A 19587-nucleotide genomic window follows, 5' to 3' on the forward strand; every position below is an offset into this window, starting at 1 on the left:
AGAGAAAGAGATCTGGCTGGTCTCAGTTTTATCTGGATCTTCTGTCCTGGGTCATCAATCCCAATAAATTCACTGTTTTGACTGAAAAATAACTTTTTTTTTCTGTTATCTCAATTGCTACCTAACATCACAGGATATTATATAACATTAATTCAATATTTATTTATATTGACAGTTCAAGACATTATATAATTGAAAACACACAGCATTTTAAGTGCAGATTACTCTTAACAGTAGTAGCCTGTCTCACTGAAATCAATACCTACAGCTGTGGATGGCTTCAAGCTCACAAACCCCAGAGCTAGAAGCATAAAGCAAAGATACCCAGGGTGCCTTCAGGCTGTCCCTTTTGAATCTTTGAAGCACGTTCACATAGCTGTGTTCTCCAAGGAGGAAGCCCCATTTCCTACATTCATTGCCTCTACACCTTGCAGATTTGCTTGTGCAGGTCAGTGCCAGCACAGTCTCATTTCACATTAGAGACCTGTCAACAGAAGCTTTACCAATGACTCTCCTGGAAGATATTTGTTTTAAAAGTACCTTGAAAATACTCTGGTCTTTTATATTATTTACAGCCATGTTTTCCTTATGATCTCCCATAATAAATTTACCTGTGGCATTATTATTGATGCTACAGTAAGCACCTAATGTACGTTGCACACACATGCCATATGATGAATCAAAACGGCATATCTTCCTCCTTTTCCTTTCCATATGTTTTAATCACCAAAAGAAGGGGTTTCTGGCATGTTGAGAATACTACAGATTATACTAAGGCAGAATTGTTTATAGAAGCACATGATACGTGAAAAAATCAGCCCTGAGGAGAAAGACTTGGGGATGTTGGTTGACAAGACACTCAACATGACCCAGCAATGTGCAATTGCAGTCCAGAAAGCCAACTGTATCCTGGGCTGCATCAAAAGCAGCGTGACCAGAAGGTTGAGGGTGAGACCCCACTTGGAGTGCTGCATCCAGCTCTGGGGTCCCCAACATAAGAAGGTCAAACATCATACATTTCAACTTAATTTTTGTCTATTGTACTGATTTTAATCTTGTATTTGTAACTATAAACATATTCAAATAAAACACGGTGGTATGTTTACACACTCTGCCCAAAACTACAAATAATAAATTGCAGTGTGGAGGTATGACAACATGCAAACCGCAGGCAGACCCTGTAAATAAAGTGTTCAAATGCCTGTTTTCTTAAACCCCTCATAGCTGTTATTATTCATCTTACCTGACAAGATTTACCACAGTATTTAGCAACCTTGCACTGAGAGCATCTGTGCAGATGTTCATTCCTGTTTAGGAAAAAAAATGAAAAAATGTCATAAATACAAATGGAGTTTTGTATTTATCCTTCTTACATAACTAGCAGTTTTCAAATACTCCAATGCAAGAAATATACATGAAAAACAAAAACAGTCTAAAATGCACTGTTACACAAGAAGAAATAGTGTATAATTGTGTTGAAAGCTATATTCACAATCCCTTTATTCATGTCACTCAACACCTCTGGGGCCATGTTGGACCAACAGTAAAGTTATAAAATGTGCTTTTGTCATACAACTATAACTCTGAGGAGTTTGATTTTGTAGATAAAATTATAATTAGAGCTGTGCAATACAGTTAGCTAATCTGTTTATTATCTCAGTCTTAAGCAAGCAAATGTCACTATCTGTCTTAAACAAGACCTTGCTGTGAACCTGCAGTAGTGACATCAAATTTTATCTTTATAACACAGTCTGAAGTTGACACATCAGCAGAAATTTCTGTTCTGAGAAAATACTGCTGGTCAGTGGACAGTGAAAACAAAATAAAAATTCATGGGGGGAGGATAAAAATCCAATGAAAACCAGAAGGAGAACTATCAGGCCCGTACATCACAATCTAAAGGCTAAAAGCACCTTCTGACCATAGCACTGTTTTCTGATGGTGTCTTAATTTACAGTTATATGAGTTAAGAAAATGTCACTGAAGTTCTGCAAATTTTTAGACAGCAAGAAACCATTAAATGTGAAAGCACACACAGAGCAAGTCTTGCACCTCAAAAATACAAGTTCAAGTAAAGATATTTACTTCCAATGAGTAGAAATGAGACAGATTTTGGGGCTTCTCTCCTCTCTTATTTTCTTGTAAAAGATAGTGAACATGCGAGATTATTCTGGTAACACCGCGAAGTGTTTGTTTTGATACCTTAACATGCAAGGTTACTTACATGTATTATCATTCACTAGGCTGGAAAAACAGTATATGGGGTTTTGCCGTTGTCAAAACTGAAGGCAGAAGATTCACATTATAGACACAACAACTATCTGGAGTTTATGGACAACACAACCCTTACTATTTCCCCTCACAATTCCTCATGGCCACCCCTTGACCTTGGTGAAGCACAGTAACTCACTAGGTGTCTCTATTATCTTACGAGAAGCACATGGTTGAAAGCAGCTCAGTTACACCCAAGAAACTGTCACCATGAGCTACTCCTCAGTACTCCCTTCTCCATTCTTCTACAAGGCAAGGAGAGAAGTGTTAGTGATGCCACTGTCCCCCTCTAAAGGGAATTTTAGTAATGCAATCTTTAAATTGCTGTAGTGCTTTACATTTAGCTGCCTCAAATCTTACTATATGGATTAATTCAGCTTTCCAATTTAATTGGGAGATAACTAAGCATCTAGTACAGCCCATTTCAAACTGAAGGAACAAGTTTAAACAATCAGATGAAGGACCTTTCTCTGCAAGATCCCTGGTACATCGGTACCAGGTGTGATCTTTTCACTTGCACTCCCAACTGATGCAACTAAAAGAAGGTGTAATTCCCTGTCTCTGCTGTCATCAACAGAAAACTCCACTGCCGTTATCAGCAATCTAGAGGCCGAATACCATATACTCAGATTCCCCACTCAACTGCTTTAAAATATGACCTTTATTTCTTCTTTTAATTACACTGTTCAATTGTTCCCAAATTTTAATTTTATGGGTGACTTCGAAAAGGTATAACACTATCCAAAGGCCACATCCAAAACAGGCAGTACCAATATGCCCACAATGCCCAAATATGCCCAAACTTCAGTCTAGAACTTCTGGATAAACAATGCAGCCCACTTCAGCTGTGACATCAAAACTATCAAGAGTAGGGGCAGAACACCAGAAATACCACAGAGCATCCTCTAGCGCAAAGTAACCTCTCCTTTTCCTTAAATCCCACAAGTGGGAAAGGTATTTCAATGATATTTCAAATTTTTGCTACATTTGAATTATTAAAAATAAGAGTTTATGCACGATCTTAGAACTCTTAACAAGCATTTGGGGAGTTTAGACAGCTCCATTGGTCAAAGATTGAGAATAGCATTATGAACAGGTCCTTACAATCAAGTAACAATCTTTTGTACTGCATAAAAATACTTATTGTGTTGCACAGTGTTTTGTAGGCATTCATAGTAACTACCAGGAGAACAGTAATTTATAAATATTTCAGATGAAAGTACACATTTTGCTACTGCATTATTTACCTTCCTACCTGCAAAGCCAGCCCTGGAGACTGAAAAAACCAGCAACTGCCATAAACAGAATCTAAAATCTTGTATATGCTCAATAGGTTTTTGACTTTAAGGTGCAATGCCTAAGGATGACTCAGAGTTAGAAACAAGTGTGAAATCTTCATTTCGTCAGCTGGGGAGAACTGCTTCATTTTCAAGGTTGAGCAATGACACAACTTTAACTACCTTATGATAGAGGAATGTATATTTCTCAGTTTAGATTAGAAGCTCATATCAGAGTAATTTGGGGAAAAAACACAATTCAGTAAAATAATTACTGTAAACAAAAAAAAAAAACCAACCAAACTAAACAAAACAAATAAACGAGGAAGCAAAACAAAAAAAAGGGGGGAGGGAAATTCAGTCAAAGAGAAATGCTGTTTCATTGATTTGGATATCAGAAGCAGTTCAGGTATGAATAAATGCTTGTAAACTATGCAGAGAAATTCTTTCACACTGAGACAAGTTCTAACACATCTTTCAATTTTTCAATACCAAGCACCACTTTGTATCAAGGACATAAAAGAATCATTTATAAAAAATCCACATCTTCTTTCTAGATATTTCACATTTAACATGATACATTAAATTTTCTCTGAACCTACACCTTTCAAATTGACTTTCAAAACTGAAAGACAACATTACAAGAATTTTAAATTGTTTAGCTATCGCTTTTTCACTTTCAGAGTCTGCCAGTGAACCATTCACAACATTGCAGGCAACGTTACCAATAAAAATCTGCCTACCAATCTAGAACAGAAAAAGACAGCCAAGCAGCTAGCACTGTGGTTTGCTGTCCAGCTCCCCATATGCACAGCCACAGCCCCCGAGATGGTCACTCTGCAGTGTGCAGAGTTCCCTTCTACAAGTCTGTTCTACCTGGCTGTGCAGAGTGCCAGAGAGGTCACAAAGGAGCTTTTGGCCTCTCTCTTTCTAGATAACTCCTTTGTACTCGATATTCTACACCCAGTAGCCCCTATGAAACTTCTCTTTATCATTATATAGTATTATCTGAATGACTAAGTGCTCGCCTTACTGCAGAATGACTGAGCAAAACAATTTTGAAGGCAGACCTTTCTTTTGTCCCAAATGCTATTCATCAAAACACAGAAAAGAGAGTTTGGAGTTCAGTAAAAGAGCATATGCAATTTTAGTCCCATACACATTAAAGTACCAAAAAGTCTCAGCAGCAATGGCTAAAACACAGATTTTCAAAGCAGAGTAATTATAACGTTCTGGAGCCCGAATTTAAATGAATGAATGCCCACAACTATCGGAGAAGTCTCTCCTACAGTTTTCCCATTCTTCCATCAGAAGGCTAGATCTAATAACCTTAATATACAGCAAGTATACCTTGCTTGATATATCTCATGGTATTTTTCCAAGAGATGCCAGGACTTAATGGAATCATCGGTGTTAAGTCACCAACACATATTCAATCTTGGTTTTGTAAAACAATTAGTAGACGTCACCAAAAAGCACCAAACTCCTTCAGCAACCATGGAACTTTCAATACTTTACAGGATTATTTCCTTCATGTGCTTTGTCCCTAAGGGTTAATGATGCTGCAGTAACAAACACATGCATACACAGAAATCTAAGGATCATCATTTAATTTTTTGTCAAACTGACACTATCAGTCAGATTATCTGATAAGCTGACTCCCTCCTGGTGTCATATAATGAATGAATTATCCATTCATCTTTGTGGCTTCTTTGAATGACAAGCAGATGTAGACTGCCTGTCAGAGAGTTGAACAGTAAAGCTACTAATGAAATCATTGCTTTCCCTTCCAATCCTTCTCCCCCTTCCTGGACTAAAAAAGCTCCTTTGGATTTATAACATTTATGAATCTTGCTACATGACATTTTAAATGTAAAACAGCATGATCTAAAACACTGATTCTCAAATTCTTTATATTCAGATTCATGTATTCATACATAGAGGGTCTGTGTATTTTAGAACATTTTAAGAAGTGAGACAATGTCCCTAGTTTATTCCTGTCCTTCTCAATATTTTATTGATGTCATAAGTTTTATTAAAAGAACTTTAAAGTCACTGTTAAATACTTCCATGCATTTCTTATTACCTGTAAACTTCATCTGAAGATAGTGTCAGGTTCCTCACAAGTTATCTACTGCATCTCACCTAATGTGACTAATTTTATGGATGAGAAAGTGCACAAAATTTGATCTAATACTTTAATCTCTGGAAAAGTTTCTGCTGCAATATAAAAAGGAAAGAAAGATGCAGCAATTGAAAATAACTTATTACTTTTCCAATACGGTGTAAACAAGACTTTCCAAATCAGCACAATCCCTTATGAAACGACAAGCACAACTGAGGATCTTAGCCTGTACTTAAAAAAAAAAAAAAAAAGAAAAACAAACACACACACAAACAAAACCACAACCACCAAAAAAAAAAAAGAAATCAAAACTCACATGAATAAAGTAAGCAGGTTGTCAGTTATCCTCTAGTGTGGTGTTAGCAGTCAGGTTAGCATGGCGTTACAGTCAGGTTGAGAATCTGTACCCTCAGGAATTTGGATATTACTAAATATTTTCAGCATTACTGTCTAGAAACACCATTCATAGAATTAGCTCTCACAATGTGTACCAAGAAGGCAAAAACCAAACATGAATGTAGAGGTGGGTAGAGGAATTCCCAAGGAACTGATATGGAAAGGAGACAAAAGAAAAATCTGAGACAGGAAAAAAACTAGTAAGACAGCTCAACTTGAAGTGTCCTAGTAGGCATACCCTCCCCAGCAATATAGTTTCACCTTTTGTTTTTTAACACATTTAAAAACTTAAGAAGAAGGTGCCAAGTCTGAACCACAGAGTGAAGAGGTTGACAAGGGTTTGCCTGGACCTTCAGACCCTATCAGAGCCACACCTGCACTCTCATAACTTAAAAAATATCAGCCCTTATAAAAACATCACAAAATACTTCTGCTTGCTAGGAAGTGGACTAATATATTTTAAAATACCACAACAAAAGCCAACCAAATAAAATTAGACTACTTAATTTATAATGGAAATATGCATCTACAATTCTGTGCTGATTGCAGACACTTGACTTTCAGCCCTACTCACAAGATAAGTGTCAGATATAACAGAACATTTGATTATCAGATTGCATTCAACACACCCTTCTATGTAGTTTATTCACACTTCTGTTTCCACAGCTTGCAGGAAAAAAGGACTATCTCACACAAATACCCTAATGCATTTTTGTTGATATTATTTTTCAGCTAATAATACATGTAACAAAAGAGCAGCTCTTTCAGATGCATATCATAGTGAACTAATTTTCTGAACAAATTCTTAGACCTTTGTAATTCAGTCAAACCTGTCAAGGGCATAAAGTCTACCTGGATTTTCTCGAGTATGTGCATTTGAGACCTGTCACAAGGTGAAAGCAATCAATACTTACAATAAGCAAACAAGTCATTCATTATTTTATCTAATATGCTTCTATTTTCTAATAATAATAAAGTTGTGAACAGCAAAGAGCCATTTTACATTTGGTAGATTTCAGAGTAGAGGGGTTATGTTAAATGCAATTACAGCTTTCTTTCCTCATCTCTCTCCCAGCAGAAAAATAGTGTGGTGCAGCAACACAGTTGGCCCCCAGCTGACCCACATGGGCACCGGGCACTGTTGGGGACAAGGACGAACAGTGTTGAGGGTCGGGCGGCAAAAATCCCAGGGCACACACCTCTGCAACATCCCAAATCCAAGCCCTTGGCAAGCAACAACTCTCTGCAGCCAGATAACCATGCCCACAGCCAGGGTTCCCAGCGCCTCTGGTGCCCTGGGAGCCCACTTGGGGCAGCTTGGCAGGCTCATGGCTTCCCCCCTTCTCCTTTGCCAGGGCCCTCGACCTGCTCTGCAATTGAGCATGAGTTGGCAGAGGAGAAGTCATCTTTCATAAGCCTCAAGGCCCACAGCCTCTGAAATAAGGCTGATAGGGTTTTCTGCCCTAAGGTTATTGTGTACACTGCTCTCAGGTCCCACATTGGATCTGGGCGAATATGAGCAAACCGGATAAGAACTCTATGTTCCTAAAACTCATGAAAAAAATCTCACATATTGTCCACTTGCATGCTTCACTATGTGAAGTATATGAATTAATCTTTTTTAACCTAACAGCAGCACTGGGAAGAAATAGCTTTCTGGGACGTAGTAAGAATGACAAAAAACTAGAGTTAAAAGATAGCAACTACAGCTAATCATTAATGATCAGAGTCACTTATTTAAGCAAGAACTAAGAATTTCTTTATAAGGAAAACACACCTACTTTATTTCCAAATATAATGATCATCTATAAAAAGCTTCAGACGCAGTGCTTTCCAATAAAATTTGTTATGGAACTTACAAGAAATACTTAAAAATATGGCCCTCAGACAGGCATGAAATTTAATCTTACCTGTGAATTCTACTTCTTCAGTCAACATTTACTTCTTATCCTCATCTATGCAAGGAAATACAAGATAATCTCTTTACTGAAAACCAAAAGAAAATTTACCTCAGAAGTAATTTCTGAGTACAAGGCTCTTTAACTTGTTCGGGAGAAGCACTCAGCATCTCCCAAAACAGTGATTTTTTTTTTGTTCTAGAAGACCGACTAGCTTTGGAATAAAATACCTTTTTCATTTATATCTGTGTATATATGTACCCACACAGCACACACAGACACGACACTATCAACATGCATGATGAATAGAATAAACACCATCACAACTGAAATGAATGGTTATGTGAAAATACTGCAATTATCCCCCCAACCAAACTCACAGCTGCTCCCCACTGAGAGCACTGAAGCAGAAACACAGCAGTAGTTTGCTCCAAGAACATCAGGTAACTACTACAAATTGTCTCCAGCATCTACTTGCCCTGCAAAGCTACTTTGACACAATTTCCCTCAAATCAAGGCCATCTCCAGTGTTTGCCTGCAGTGGGCACGCCAACATGCCTCCAACAATTTCAGGCTTAAACAGATTATTTTCAGTCACCCAGTACATTCATTTCACCTTGAGATTTTAATCAAGGAAGAAAGCCAAATACTGAGGAAGACCAGATTATATTTCACAATATGAAAAGGTCATATCTGTAACTTAGAAAGCTGTAAAAAAAAAAAAAAAGCTACAGGCAATATTTTTAAATGCTCATTTCTGGAACATGTGTTTAAAATCCAGCAAAGCCAAGTATAACAAAACATCCCATCTTTCACTTTTCCCTATAAAAATGATAAATTTGTTCATTAATCTGCTGCATGTGCAAGTAGCTTTTTCTTCAACCCATAGGTCAACAGTCCACCAAAACAAAGCTGTTACTCTAAAATACCATACTGATGTAAATATTTACATCCTGCTAGTATTACCCCCTGGATTATATGGATGCATGATTTTCAGTGACGTACAAGCTCCTCTGACCCTCTCAGAGAAGAATATTTTCATGAGCTCCTTTCTTTCTTAGCTCCTTCTTTATCACATTCATATTTTTAGCATACACATTTTTTAGAGGTCCTGTAATACCTATTTACTTGCTTTTCTTTTTTCTGAATATGAAAATCTGCACCCAAAAGTCCTTTCATTCCCTATGGAACACATTCGGAAAGTGATGAACAAAAAATAAAATATTTCAGGCAACAAACTTGAACAGAATAGTAATAGAGATGAGCTCAAAATGAATTGCAGTACATTTTGCCCTGTAGATTTAGAATTGGGAAAGGATATACATCAAGTGAACTTCTCATTTTCAGCCTGCTCAGCCCTTATGGTCAGATCACACCCAGGTAAGATTCAAATGCAGGTGACTGGAACAGAATAGTCAGTTATGCTTACTTATAAGATGAAGAACCTACAAAACTAGGAAACAGGAGTAAAACACAGGAAAAATGTGTTTCTATCAAACAGCAGAAAGGGCTGAGGCCATAGAGAAACTGATTCATGAATATACTGGCACAGAACTCAGAGAAACAGCTTATTTCCCCTTTGTTCAGGTGTAATCTGATATCATGAGGTCTTGACAAGAACATTTCGGATAGCTTGCATGAACTAGATGCTCGTAAAATCCTGCTGAAGACTTTCCTATAGGAAGAATGTGAAAATGTTCTTGACATCAATAACTCTGTTTCCTGCCTCCATCCAGCACTCCACAGCAGGATGGTTTTTTGCTGTAATTGTTCCTCTTGGGAAGGTATTTCATACAAGCACAGAAATAGCAATGCTACATAGAAATTATTCAGAAAATGCAGAATATACATATAATATTTATTATTGACTCCTATAAGGTGGTTAAAACAAAATTGTTATTTTCATTACAGCTGCTTTAAACCATTAGTAATGGAAAGAAAGATCTTCAAGCAGGACTAAGCATATAATAGCTAAACATTGAAGATGTTAGAACTGACCTAAAGTCCATCTATAGTGCCCGACTGCCTGAAAGAAATCTATTAAAAAATGTAGTCACAAAACTTTTCACAGCTCAAAGCATAAAGTCCTTAATGATTCACCAGAGCCTCCATCTTGTTCTCAAAGATCTTTGTAACGTTTAATAAACCCGTTTGCACTGAAACTCCTGCAAACACACCCAAACTCAGTACTCAGCTCAGGTACTACAGGCAGAGTGCCTGCAGGAAAGCACAGGCAGGGCATGGTGCTGCCCAAAGTGGCAGTAAGCACTCAAGCATCTCAAAGAGCAAAGGGCCTCTGGCAGAGCACCACCCAAACGGCGGAAAGCAAATGAGAGTACGTGAGCTAATAAGCAGTCCCACTGCTCTGTGTGCAGTGCAGACACAAGTTGCTTTCAAGGACTCTGCCAAGTATGCCACTGGAACAGGCACGGAAACACCAAGGCTGAAGTGTGTGGCCAGATTTGTTCACCTCTTGCTTGCTTCCTCCCACATTTTGCTGGTGTCAATGCGCCTACAGAAGCAGGACAAGGTCCCAAACACATTTCTTGCTCAATATTCTAAATTTAAGAGTCACAGACATAGTGAAGCCAGCCAAGGTGCTGTGACTGCTGATCTGAAAAAGCCTCCACAGGACCAGAGCCTTCCCACTCCAAAATAAACAGCCAAGGGAAGTCATAAATCAGTTCCACATCACTAATACTTACTCTCTGTACTCTGGTGACATCTGATGGCTAAAAGCGTAATAGATGTTTCTTCAGTTTCAAAGAGCAGTTATTCAAGTTTCTCTTTTCCTTTTTTTTTTAGTAGTGAAGTAAAAAAAAAAAGTCACAAGTGCCTCTTTAGTTATAGTGACAGCTCTGTATTTTCAGAAAAAAAGGTAATTATAATTTAACAGCTGAGAGCAGTAGTTTTAGTTTGCCTCAGACTACTTACCACCCTACATATCTATTAGTAAGTAAGCAAAACCTATACACCCTTCAAGGTTCTCAAATTTGTCCACTTGCAGCAGAAAGGTCTTTTTAAAGAAATTGGCCTGATTCAGAAGTGTATTTTGTGACCCCATGTCATCACTAGCTTCAGAAGAAGCACTCCTGCTGAAGAATTAACATTTTGACCAGGAAGACATCTAACCCTAGGAGTAATCCTGAAAATTTCCATAGCACTAACTGACATGCTTGAAGAAATGCACATGCTTAGGCATGCCTGTAAATGGCAGCCCTCTCTCACAAAATGGTTCTGCTATTAGTATTGTTGCATTTCTAACTATAGTCAATGCCCTTCATAAAAGATACTTATTCAAATTAAGGAAGTGTCCAAATAACTTAATGTCTCCCCGACACTACTCGCTATTTTAGAGTGGAAGCACAGATAATACCAGCAAAAAAAAAAAATTGAATACCTTGTGGTGGAACTGTAAAAATGGAGATAAAACTTGAATTACTTTTGTTCAATCTTAATTTTTTAATAAAAATTCCCACGTATTAAGTGAAAACTTCTCCATTTCTAGCTCAGTTTATCAAGCAATGTAACAATGATGTTGCATTAACATGAGAAATAACCAAGTGTTTTTTAAAAATCTAAAGTTAATATTTTAATTAAGAAATTGATTTATTAATTAAGTCATGGGAATTTCAACATACAACATGCTTCCCTACACTTAGTTATTGGTTCTCATGTTTCTCTTACAACATTCCATAGCAAATGTTAAAAGAAGAGGAGTTGTCAAGCCATAATATCTTTCATAAGATAAGAGACTGTCATCTACTTTCCTGCTGATCTGTCCCAATCATAATACAACAGTGCACACATTTCCATTTCAGAAATTGCCATTGGTATTGAAGAAGCTTCAAAGAGGGATAGACATAGCAAGGAGGTTTAAACTAATAAGGAGAATCATAAATTTATATGGATTGGTCATGGATTTTGCACAATTATCTAGTTAAAATTGTTTTTTATGTTCCAGAAAATATTATTTTTACATCACTATAAGTCTTCAGTTAAATCTCATTTTCTCCATGGCCAAGAAACATGGGCCTTTAATCATGATATCACAGCTTTAGCAATGGGTCAAGAGTGAAATCACATTATTTGTTTCAGTTGAACAACCATGGACTGAGACTTTGCAGAGCACAGTACAAGAAAATGAGAAATATGTTATTCCTTATTTGCAAAGGAGCAAAGTGAAGGTTTATTGTGATAGGCAATTGCTGGGAGAGAGCTAGAGTTTTGTTAATGTATGTCAGTGATGATATGGCTTATAGATATCAGTAAAAGTTAAATAATCAACAGCAATGCTCTGCTTTGCAGAATAGAAGAAATGCTTGCAGTACATGTTTGAGAAACATGAGCATCTGGTAATTTCTGAAGTCAAGCATGCCTCAAATCAATGAGCTGAAAAAGCCTTTTGGGGAGAAATGATCCATCACAACCCCACTGTTTTATAAAAACTTCACTTTCATCAAGACTGCAAAATAAAACGATTTTTTCAAGCGTGTATATATTCTTATCCATATATATACAATCTCTATTGTCATTTTATTTCTATTCAGAATTTTTCATCTCATATTTGCTATTTCCTCCAGTGTCTCCCCAAAACATTAAACTCTCATTCCTCACCTTTCCTGAACGTGCACCACACTCCTGCAGTAACGTAATGAAACTCAGAAGAGGTTCCTCACCACCTTGGGCACCTGCCCCCTTTGACAGCTCTGTTGGTACACACAGGTGGTTCATTCACATTAGAAAGGCCGGTTCAGTATCAGAATTATCTACATAAACCCCACATTTAGCTTATTTTATGGTTTGAGTTCTGGATTCCAGTCAAACTTCACATCCAAATTGGTTATTTGGCCTTTATAAATGGAGGGAGAGCCAGGCGTCCTTCTACTGTGCATGCTTCACTCAAAAGCATTACAGCATGCCAACAACTTTAAGTAGCTTATGTTAAGTCCCCACTGTTGTTTCATGATGGCAATAGGTCCTTAAGCTAAAACTGATTTGAGTATTTGTTATGAAACCATCAATGTGTGTTAGCTGTAAATCAGAAGTGCAGAAGTCCTCCACAGGACAGTTGAAAGACCAGGCAACTTGCAGAGGCAAACACTCGACTTCTGGTTCCTCAGACTGTGCAGGAAATACTCGAAGTAGCTAATTTTTTAAGGTGTGACCAAATAAAGCAAAACTGAAATTGTCAATATAAATAGTAGGAGATTCAGGTGTAGTTTTGAGTTTAGGGATTTTTGTTTTGTTTCATTTTAATCAAGAGACTGGCTCCTCTGTTTGCTTAGACTGGGGTTATTCCCAACTAGTAAGTGGATCGAAGCCTCTGATTAATTTCACATAGATTATTAAAACAGTTAAAAGGACCCAAATTACACCTACAATTTTAGCTGAAAGAACTCTACATGAAAAGACTCCACTTCCCCTTCTGGTGGACTCCTCAAAACCAGAATACACCATCTAAAAAAGAGATCAGTTGGGTTCACTGAGATGGGGCAAAGGGAACACAGCTCTATCAACTACAAAAGAGTTCCACTACTAAAATATTTTTCTGAAGAATACAAGCACTTTTGCATTTATAAGTGTTAATGCAAAACAAAAATGATAAAAACATTTTAATACAGGAAGAATAAAATTAATAACAAAAAGGTGAAGAAAATCTTTAACCCACCACAATGCAGCTCCTATTACCATGGCAAAATTCAGCTTTAAAGATGGTGAGATTTCTTCACAGCTGCAAACATGAAACAAAATTCTATTCAGTCAAGGAACCACTTAGATTTCAAATCAGAAATCTAACCTCTAGATGATCCACACTGATTTGGGTTATTTATCTTAAAAGTAAATTCTATTTTGAAAATGACATATAGTGCATATTCTTCTGGTATGATGGCTTTCATATCATAGGCTGATGAACAGGGTGGTGAACAGGTTATGTTTAAAGAATCTATGTTTGTTCAGGGCTGTCAATTAGAAAAATTACCTATTTTAATTAAGCTGTGTTCTTACTTCAAAATAATTCTTATTTTCTTCTTAAAAGCAGATTGACTTTACAGTCTGCTATTACATTGGTATTTCAGCTGTCTGGAAAAACCCCACCCAGCAGGGTTGAGTCATGGCATCTCCTCTGCTGTGCACTAGTGTTACCAAAGTCAGGCCAAGTACATGCTGGTCATGTGACAATTAATGAAATGGGTTAGTTTCACATTTTGTAGAAATTTCTAATTTCTTCACAACAGAAACTGTCACAAAACCTGAAAAGCTTTCCTTTTATGTTAGATAGACAGACAGATGTATGCCAGCTGTTTCCAAACTAAGATACATTAAATTGGGAGGTTATATAGAAGACACAGACATAGAACATTTGTTGCATCAGGACCATGTGTTTGCACTTCACATAAGGCTACTTTTTCACCTAATTTAATAAAAAGTTCCCAGCATGATACGAGCCCTTTGCACTGTTGAAGATGAGCCCTTGTACAGGAGATTGAAAAGAAAAAAAAAAACAAACCACACAAAACACTCCCAAATTCTTAGGCTCTGACAACTGTATTCTTTAACAAAACAAACAAACAAAAAACCCAAAAAACCAAAACAAAACAAACAAAAGCAAACAAACAACCTACAAGTTCAGGTTTTGGACCAAAAAAAAGCGAAAGAACAAAACAAAACAGAAACTCAAACATGATAAGGTAAGGACTGATGGATCAACCAGACACATAATATTCTTAAATTATTTTTCTGCATTCCTTGTCCTAAATTATGGGTTAGGTGAACAGCAGCAGTGTCTCAACCCAAGGAGAGACAGCAGAATTCCTTAGCCTATCTGAATGGAAAGGGAAACTGCAAGGTTCATATTTGCAAAGACTTTTAAGAATCTTGGGTGGAAATCTGGATTAGAGCATATTTGGTATTAATTGTTCTTGTAAAATTCATGAACCTTGAAAATGTTTGTGAGCATTTTAAGCTAAAATATTAAGTGAGTTTCCAAGACTAATTTGTGTTGGCAGTGTTTAAGACAGAATTACAAACAGATGTTTTATGTCTGTCTGAGGAACTAAGGAATTCGGGGACAAAAGTCTCCTGAACAATTAATAATATTGCCAAAATCAATAAATGTGCAGTCATCTGCTAAAACTAAGTATATATAAACACATAACTCCAACCAAAGTATATATCCTCTGAAAATATGAAACAGATTAACATCAGTTAGATAATGCCAAAACAGTTGTTTTAAGACACTAAAAGAACATGCTACAACTCTATTTTAGAGTGATATTATTATATTCTTAATAGTGCCACCACATATTAAAAAAATACATTTGGGAAAAAAAAAACACTGAGACTTGGACTCCGTAAAATATTTGAGAATAAATTATTCTGAAAATCAGAGTCTTAGCTAAGGATAAAAACAGACTATCAATTTATTAGCATTTTTACATATCCTTAGAGGGTGCTTTTATTTCAGAGGGACATTGACTTTGAAAAAAAAAAATGAGACTTTACAAAAAAAAAAAAAGTGCAAATATTTTAGAATGCTGGCAAGTAAAAAGAAATCCTAAATTAAGTATATAGTTACATTTAATTTGTGTAGTATTAAAATAACATATTCAGTGTACCATACACTAAATGCAAACAGACAAATTGGCAGAATAAAGCATCCTACCATCCTATAATCCTTATAATGTTTAACTGGAATTCTTATAAAGACATAAACCAAAAAATCAGCTTAAGACCATTTTTGTACTGAATTTGTGTATTTTGAAAAAGGAGTTACTCAGTCTTGGATCTCTCCTACTCTTACAATTTTCTAATTCTGTGTAATTACCAAGAAATACAAAAACTCATAGCTATGACTTGAAGAAACCCATTAAGTTTCCAAATGCTTATTGGATTTAAGCTGTTCCAGCACATTTTGTAAGATGAGAAAAATTCTGTTTACAAAAGCATACTCAGAATGTACACATCAAAAACATTTACACATTAGCATTTTCTAGTGGAAAACATGTTTGTTAGACGAGTGGACAGCTGCAGGTAAAAATACTGGATAAAGGCAACTAAGTAAATGAAAGGAGGAAAACTACCTATTCTGGGAATGAGAACTGTTTTCTCCACTGCTGACTGCTGAGTCCAAAAGACAAAACCTACATAGTAGAATATCATCACCTTGCTGAGAAACACACTTCTCTTGCACCACTGAAGTCTTTGACAAAGTTTTCACTGACCCTGCTACTGCCAGATGAAGGCAGCAGTCAAAAAACAACTTACACAATTTGGTCCGTTTCTTCCAGCAAGGATTGCTCTCCTCTGACTAGTGAAAAAGTAAATTAGCATTGACATCAAAACCATAACATCTAGGTTTCAGGTCAGACCAGAGTAGATTGACTGTCCGCTAATACACCAAAAAACCCCAAAACAAAAATAAAACAAACAAAACCCAAAACAAACAAAAAAAAACCACCTAACACTTTCTGATGCAGTTAGTTGGAGCAAACGGGGCAATTATGAGCTGCAGCCCCTTGTGCTATGACCCAGCTGAAACCAGCAGTCAAACCAGCAAATCTAAAGTTTCATGCAGCTGCAGTACTCTCCAGTCAGTCACTGTGAAGCACAGCCACACATTCAGCTCTACATTTTGTAACAAAAGCATTTCAAAACATTAACTTGGGAAAAAAGTCTTTTACAAAAACTTCAGCACTAATGGAAAGCTGTTTTAGTGTTCACTATTCATAAATAAACCATCTACATAATAATAGCCAGGAATTAGTCCATCCTCCAAATTTAAGACTCTCTGATATGTTTGTCAATAACAACTAAAGCTGTAAGCATGACTGATTCAGGAACTGGGAAAACAAAGGAAAAGAGAAAAAGCAGGTATCAGTTAGACCAGCCTAAGGGGAGTTTTCTCAAGATTTTCAATTCAAATTAAAAGAGAAGTTTCATGGGAACCATTCTCATGACCCCTTATAACTCCAAGGAGAAGGCAGTATGCACTGTGGAACTATGCTTACACCATATCTCGATGTAGAAGATCACAGAATCATAAAACTAATTAGGTTGTGCGAAACCTCCAGAAGTCACCATGTTCCACCTCCTGCCCAAAGCAGGGTTGACTTCAAAGGCTGATCAGGAGGAACACACCTGTTCTGCTCAAATGTAAGCGCCTGCAATCATCAACCCTGCTGGTCTTGCTATACATCTATATATATGCATTTATTTGTACTCGTGGTGAGCAGCTACCAACATGAGCTGGTTCACCAATTCCTTCTGGTGACATCCAGGAGCCACTGACATGCAAACTGCCATCCTGGAATCCAGGAGCAAGGGTGAGTACAGAGGAACAGAGCAGATCACTCATGCGAGAGCTACTGGTAGAGGTCATTACTTAGCATCAATAAGCATAGGTCACATACATTACTAGAAAATCCAGTTCTTTCAAACTGTCTGAAGACTCTACAGAAACATTATCAAGTATACACGACACATTTTTACAGTTTCTTTCCACACAACAAAAAATTTTGCTAAAAAAACCACAGACAAAAAAAACCATGAAAAGCAAACATGAATAAAAAAATACTATCATGAAAAAAAAAGGCAGCAAAGGAAAAAGATTACTTTACATATCCACACATTTAAGAATTATATTGTTGAGGAAAAACAGATAGAAAAAGTGGTAACTAAAAGTACATCTAATGCTCATTATGAAAAAATTAATGTACCTATTTATTAAAAAAAAAAATTCAGAATCTATAAATTGCATAATTTTTTGTTACATAGCCAGGAAGCTTACTACATTTAGGATACAAATGTAACATTCTTGCAATTATCTAGCATTCTTGCATTAATGGTTATCTTTTCTGACACAATATTTGCAAGTATTGCAGCTTTCTGCCGAAATCCTCCTCCACCCCTCACTTTGCAGGGGCTGAGGGGGAATTCTTTATTTTCTCCCCTCTCACTCACAGGTTCAATTGAAGCTCTAAACAAACAGGTATCAATGAATTTCAATCACTTCATTGTTTTGAGTTCTGTGCAACTGGTTATTTTCCACAAAGCTGGCACTGGATCAGTGTCACGAATTCTTGAAAATGTTTAGGTACTGGGGCATCGGTATCAATTCTGAACTCATATTAACAGGAGGAATTTAACTTTTATTTGTTTGGAGAGCAACAAAACAGAGAATAAAATAGGAAACACAGTAAAAATGTCAAGCAGAATGCAAGGAATGAGGCAAAGCAGACAAGAAAACCAAGCAACTGTAAAAATCCAAGTTCAGAAGAGCCCACGGGCAGTGTTTTAGGGGAAGAGCCACAGCTTTGGTCACCCACCCTGGCAGCAGACCAACATTTGCAGAAAAAAGTGAACTGGCCAGACTCAGAGCGACACCATCTTCAGCCCCTTGCCTTTCCACCACTGTTTAGTCTGCAAATACCAGCAGAAGTATGCACAACAGCACAGGTGGACACATGCACCCTGCTTGCCAAGGACATACTGCCTTGGTAATTTGGAGGTACAATTTGGAGCACCCCAATTTCTCTTGAACCACTCTGCTGCCACAAAATTCTTTTGTATGCTGGAGGCTTCCATGAGCTCAAACACCAACAGTATCACCAAGACCTGCCAGTGGCACTGGTATTACACAGCAGGCAGCTTCACTAAATTTAGTGCTACTTGGGGGACTGATTTAAAGGAAGACAAAGCAACCTGTGAAGGTTTGATACTTAATGGAAGACAAACTCTAGAATAAAAACGAGCCAGAATAGTCACACAGACTCACAGATAGGTTTTTTAGGCATTTCATCTCATCTCCATTCGTATGTTACCCCATGATGTACTTTAATAAAATTTGGCAAGAAAGTCTTCCAACAAAATAACAGTTGAGCTGTGTTTGCATGCCCCACAGGAGTCACACAAAGACTGATGCTCTCACTAATGTATATAAATTACTGCCTGAAGGTTGCACAGATGCTCCACTGGGCATCTGCACAGATGATGTGGTCATTTTGAAAAGCCCTTTTCCAATCTGTTACAGAATACCTGTTTCTAGTTTTCTGACTTGGGGAATAAGCTTCACCATCAAATGGCTTACTGATAATTGCCTCATGTTCAATCTGTTACAAATAAAATGCATAGCTGCCTCACTTTGAGGAACAGTTGCACATAAAGCAGTTGGAGAACTGACAATAGCACTTAGGTAGATGATAAACTTGGCAATTTAATACATTTTAGAGTCTGCACTTCGGTTCTTCTACACGAGTCATGTGGCTTTTAATAACTGATAAATTTTCCCCTCCAGCATAGCTCCAACCATACTGCCTGCGAGCACTAATTATGGACTAATCAATGTTAGCCCATACTTCTTGCTAAATGATTTACAAAGAATAAATAATAAAAGCCTCTTGCAAATGGAAACAGATTACCTTATTATCATAGATTCTGGGTCTGCATTCAACCATTTGCTATCAATGATACCAAGAATTAATCCATAATAAAATTTCTTTGCTCTCTCTAGTCAAATAGAAGAGAGAAGTGGGTATTTACTGCTTATGCATACAGGGTTGAATGCAAGAGTTCTCAGATAACCTTAATTTAGCAGCCAGATTACTAATAATCATAAACA

The 19587-nt window shown here is 37.1% G+C and overlaps 2 protein-coding genes across 3 annotated transcripts in view; one reads left to right on the forward strand and one right to left on the reverse strand.

Moving 5' to 3' along the window:
- The window catches only part of CNST (consortin, connexin sorting protein), a 668223-nt gene that overhangs the window by 559975 nt on the left and 88661 nt on the right, over window positions 1-19587 (forward strand). The gene's annotated exons all lie outside the window — the stretch shown is intronic.
- Window positions 1-19587, reverse strand: part of SMYD3 (SET and MYND domain containing 3) — a 399664-nt gene that overhangs the window by 352222 nt on the left and 27855 nt on the right. The window contains exons 1-2 of one of the 2 annotated variants that reach the window (XM_051783349.1): window positions 10673-10707; window positions 1244-1307 (exon numbers count right to left, since the gene is read on the reverse strand). In XM_051783349.1, the coding sequence (XP_051639309.1) occupies window positions 1244-1307; window positions 10673-10692 (84 nt within the window). In that variant the 5' untranslated portion in view covers window positions 10693-10707. Of the gene's footprint in view, window positions 1-1243; window positions 1308-10672; window positions 10708-19587 lie in introns of those variants that run through there. The other variant, XM_051783348.1, reaches the window with a different exon arrangement.

This window comes from Manacus candei, unplaced genomic scaffold (assembly GCF_025592945.1).
Source record: "Manacus candei isolate 608988 ecotype Guabito, Panama unplaced genomic scaffold, ASM2559294v1 h1tg000017l, whole genome shotgun sequence".
NCBI classification, from domain to species: domain Eukaryota; kingdom Metazoa; phylum Chordata; class Aves; order Passeriformes; family Pipridae; genus Manacus; species Manacus candei.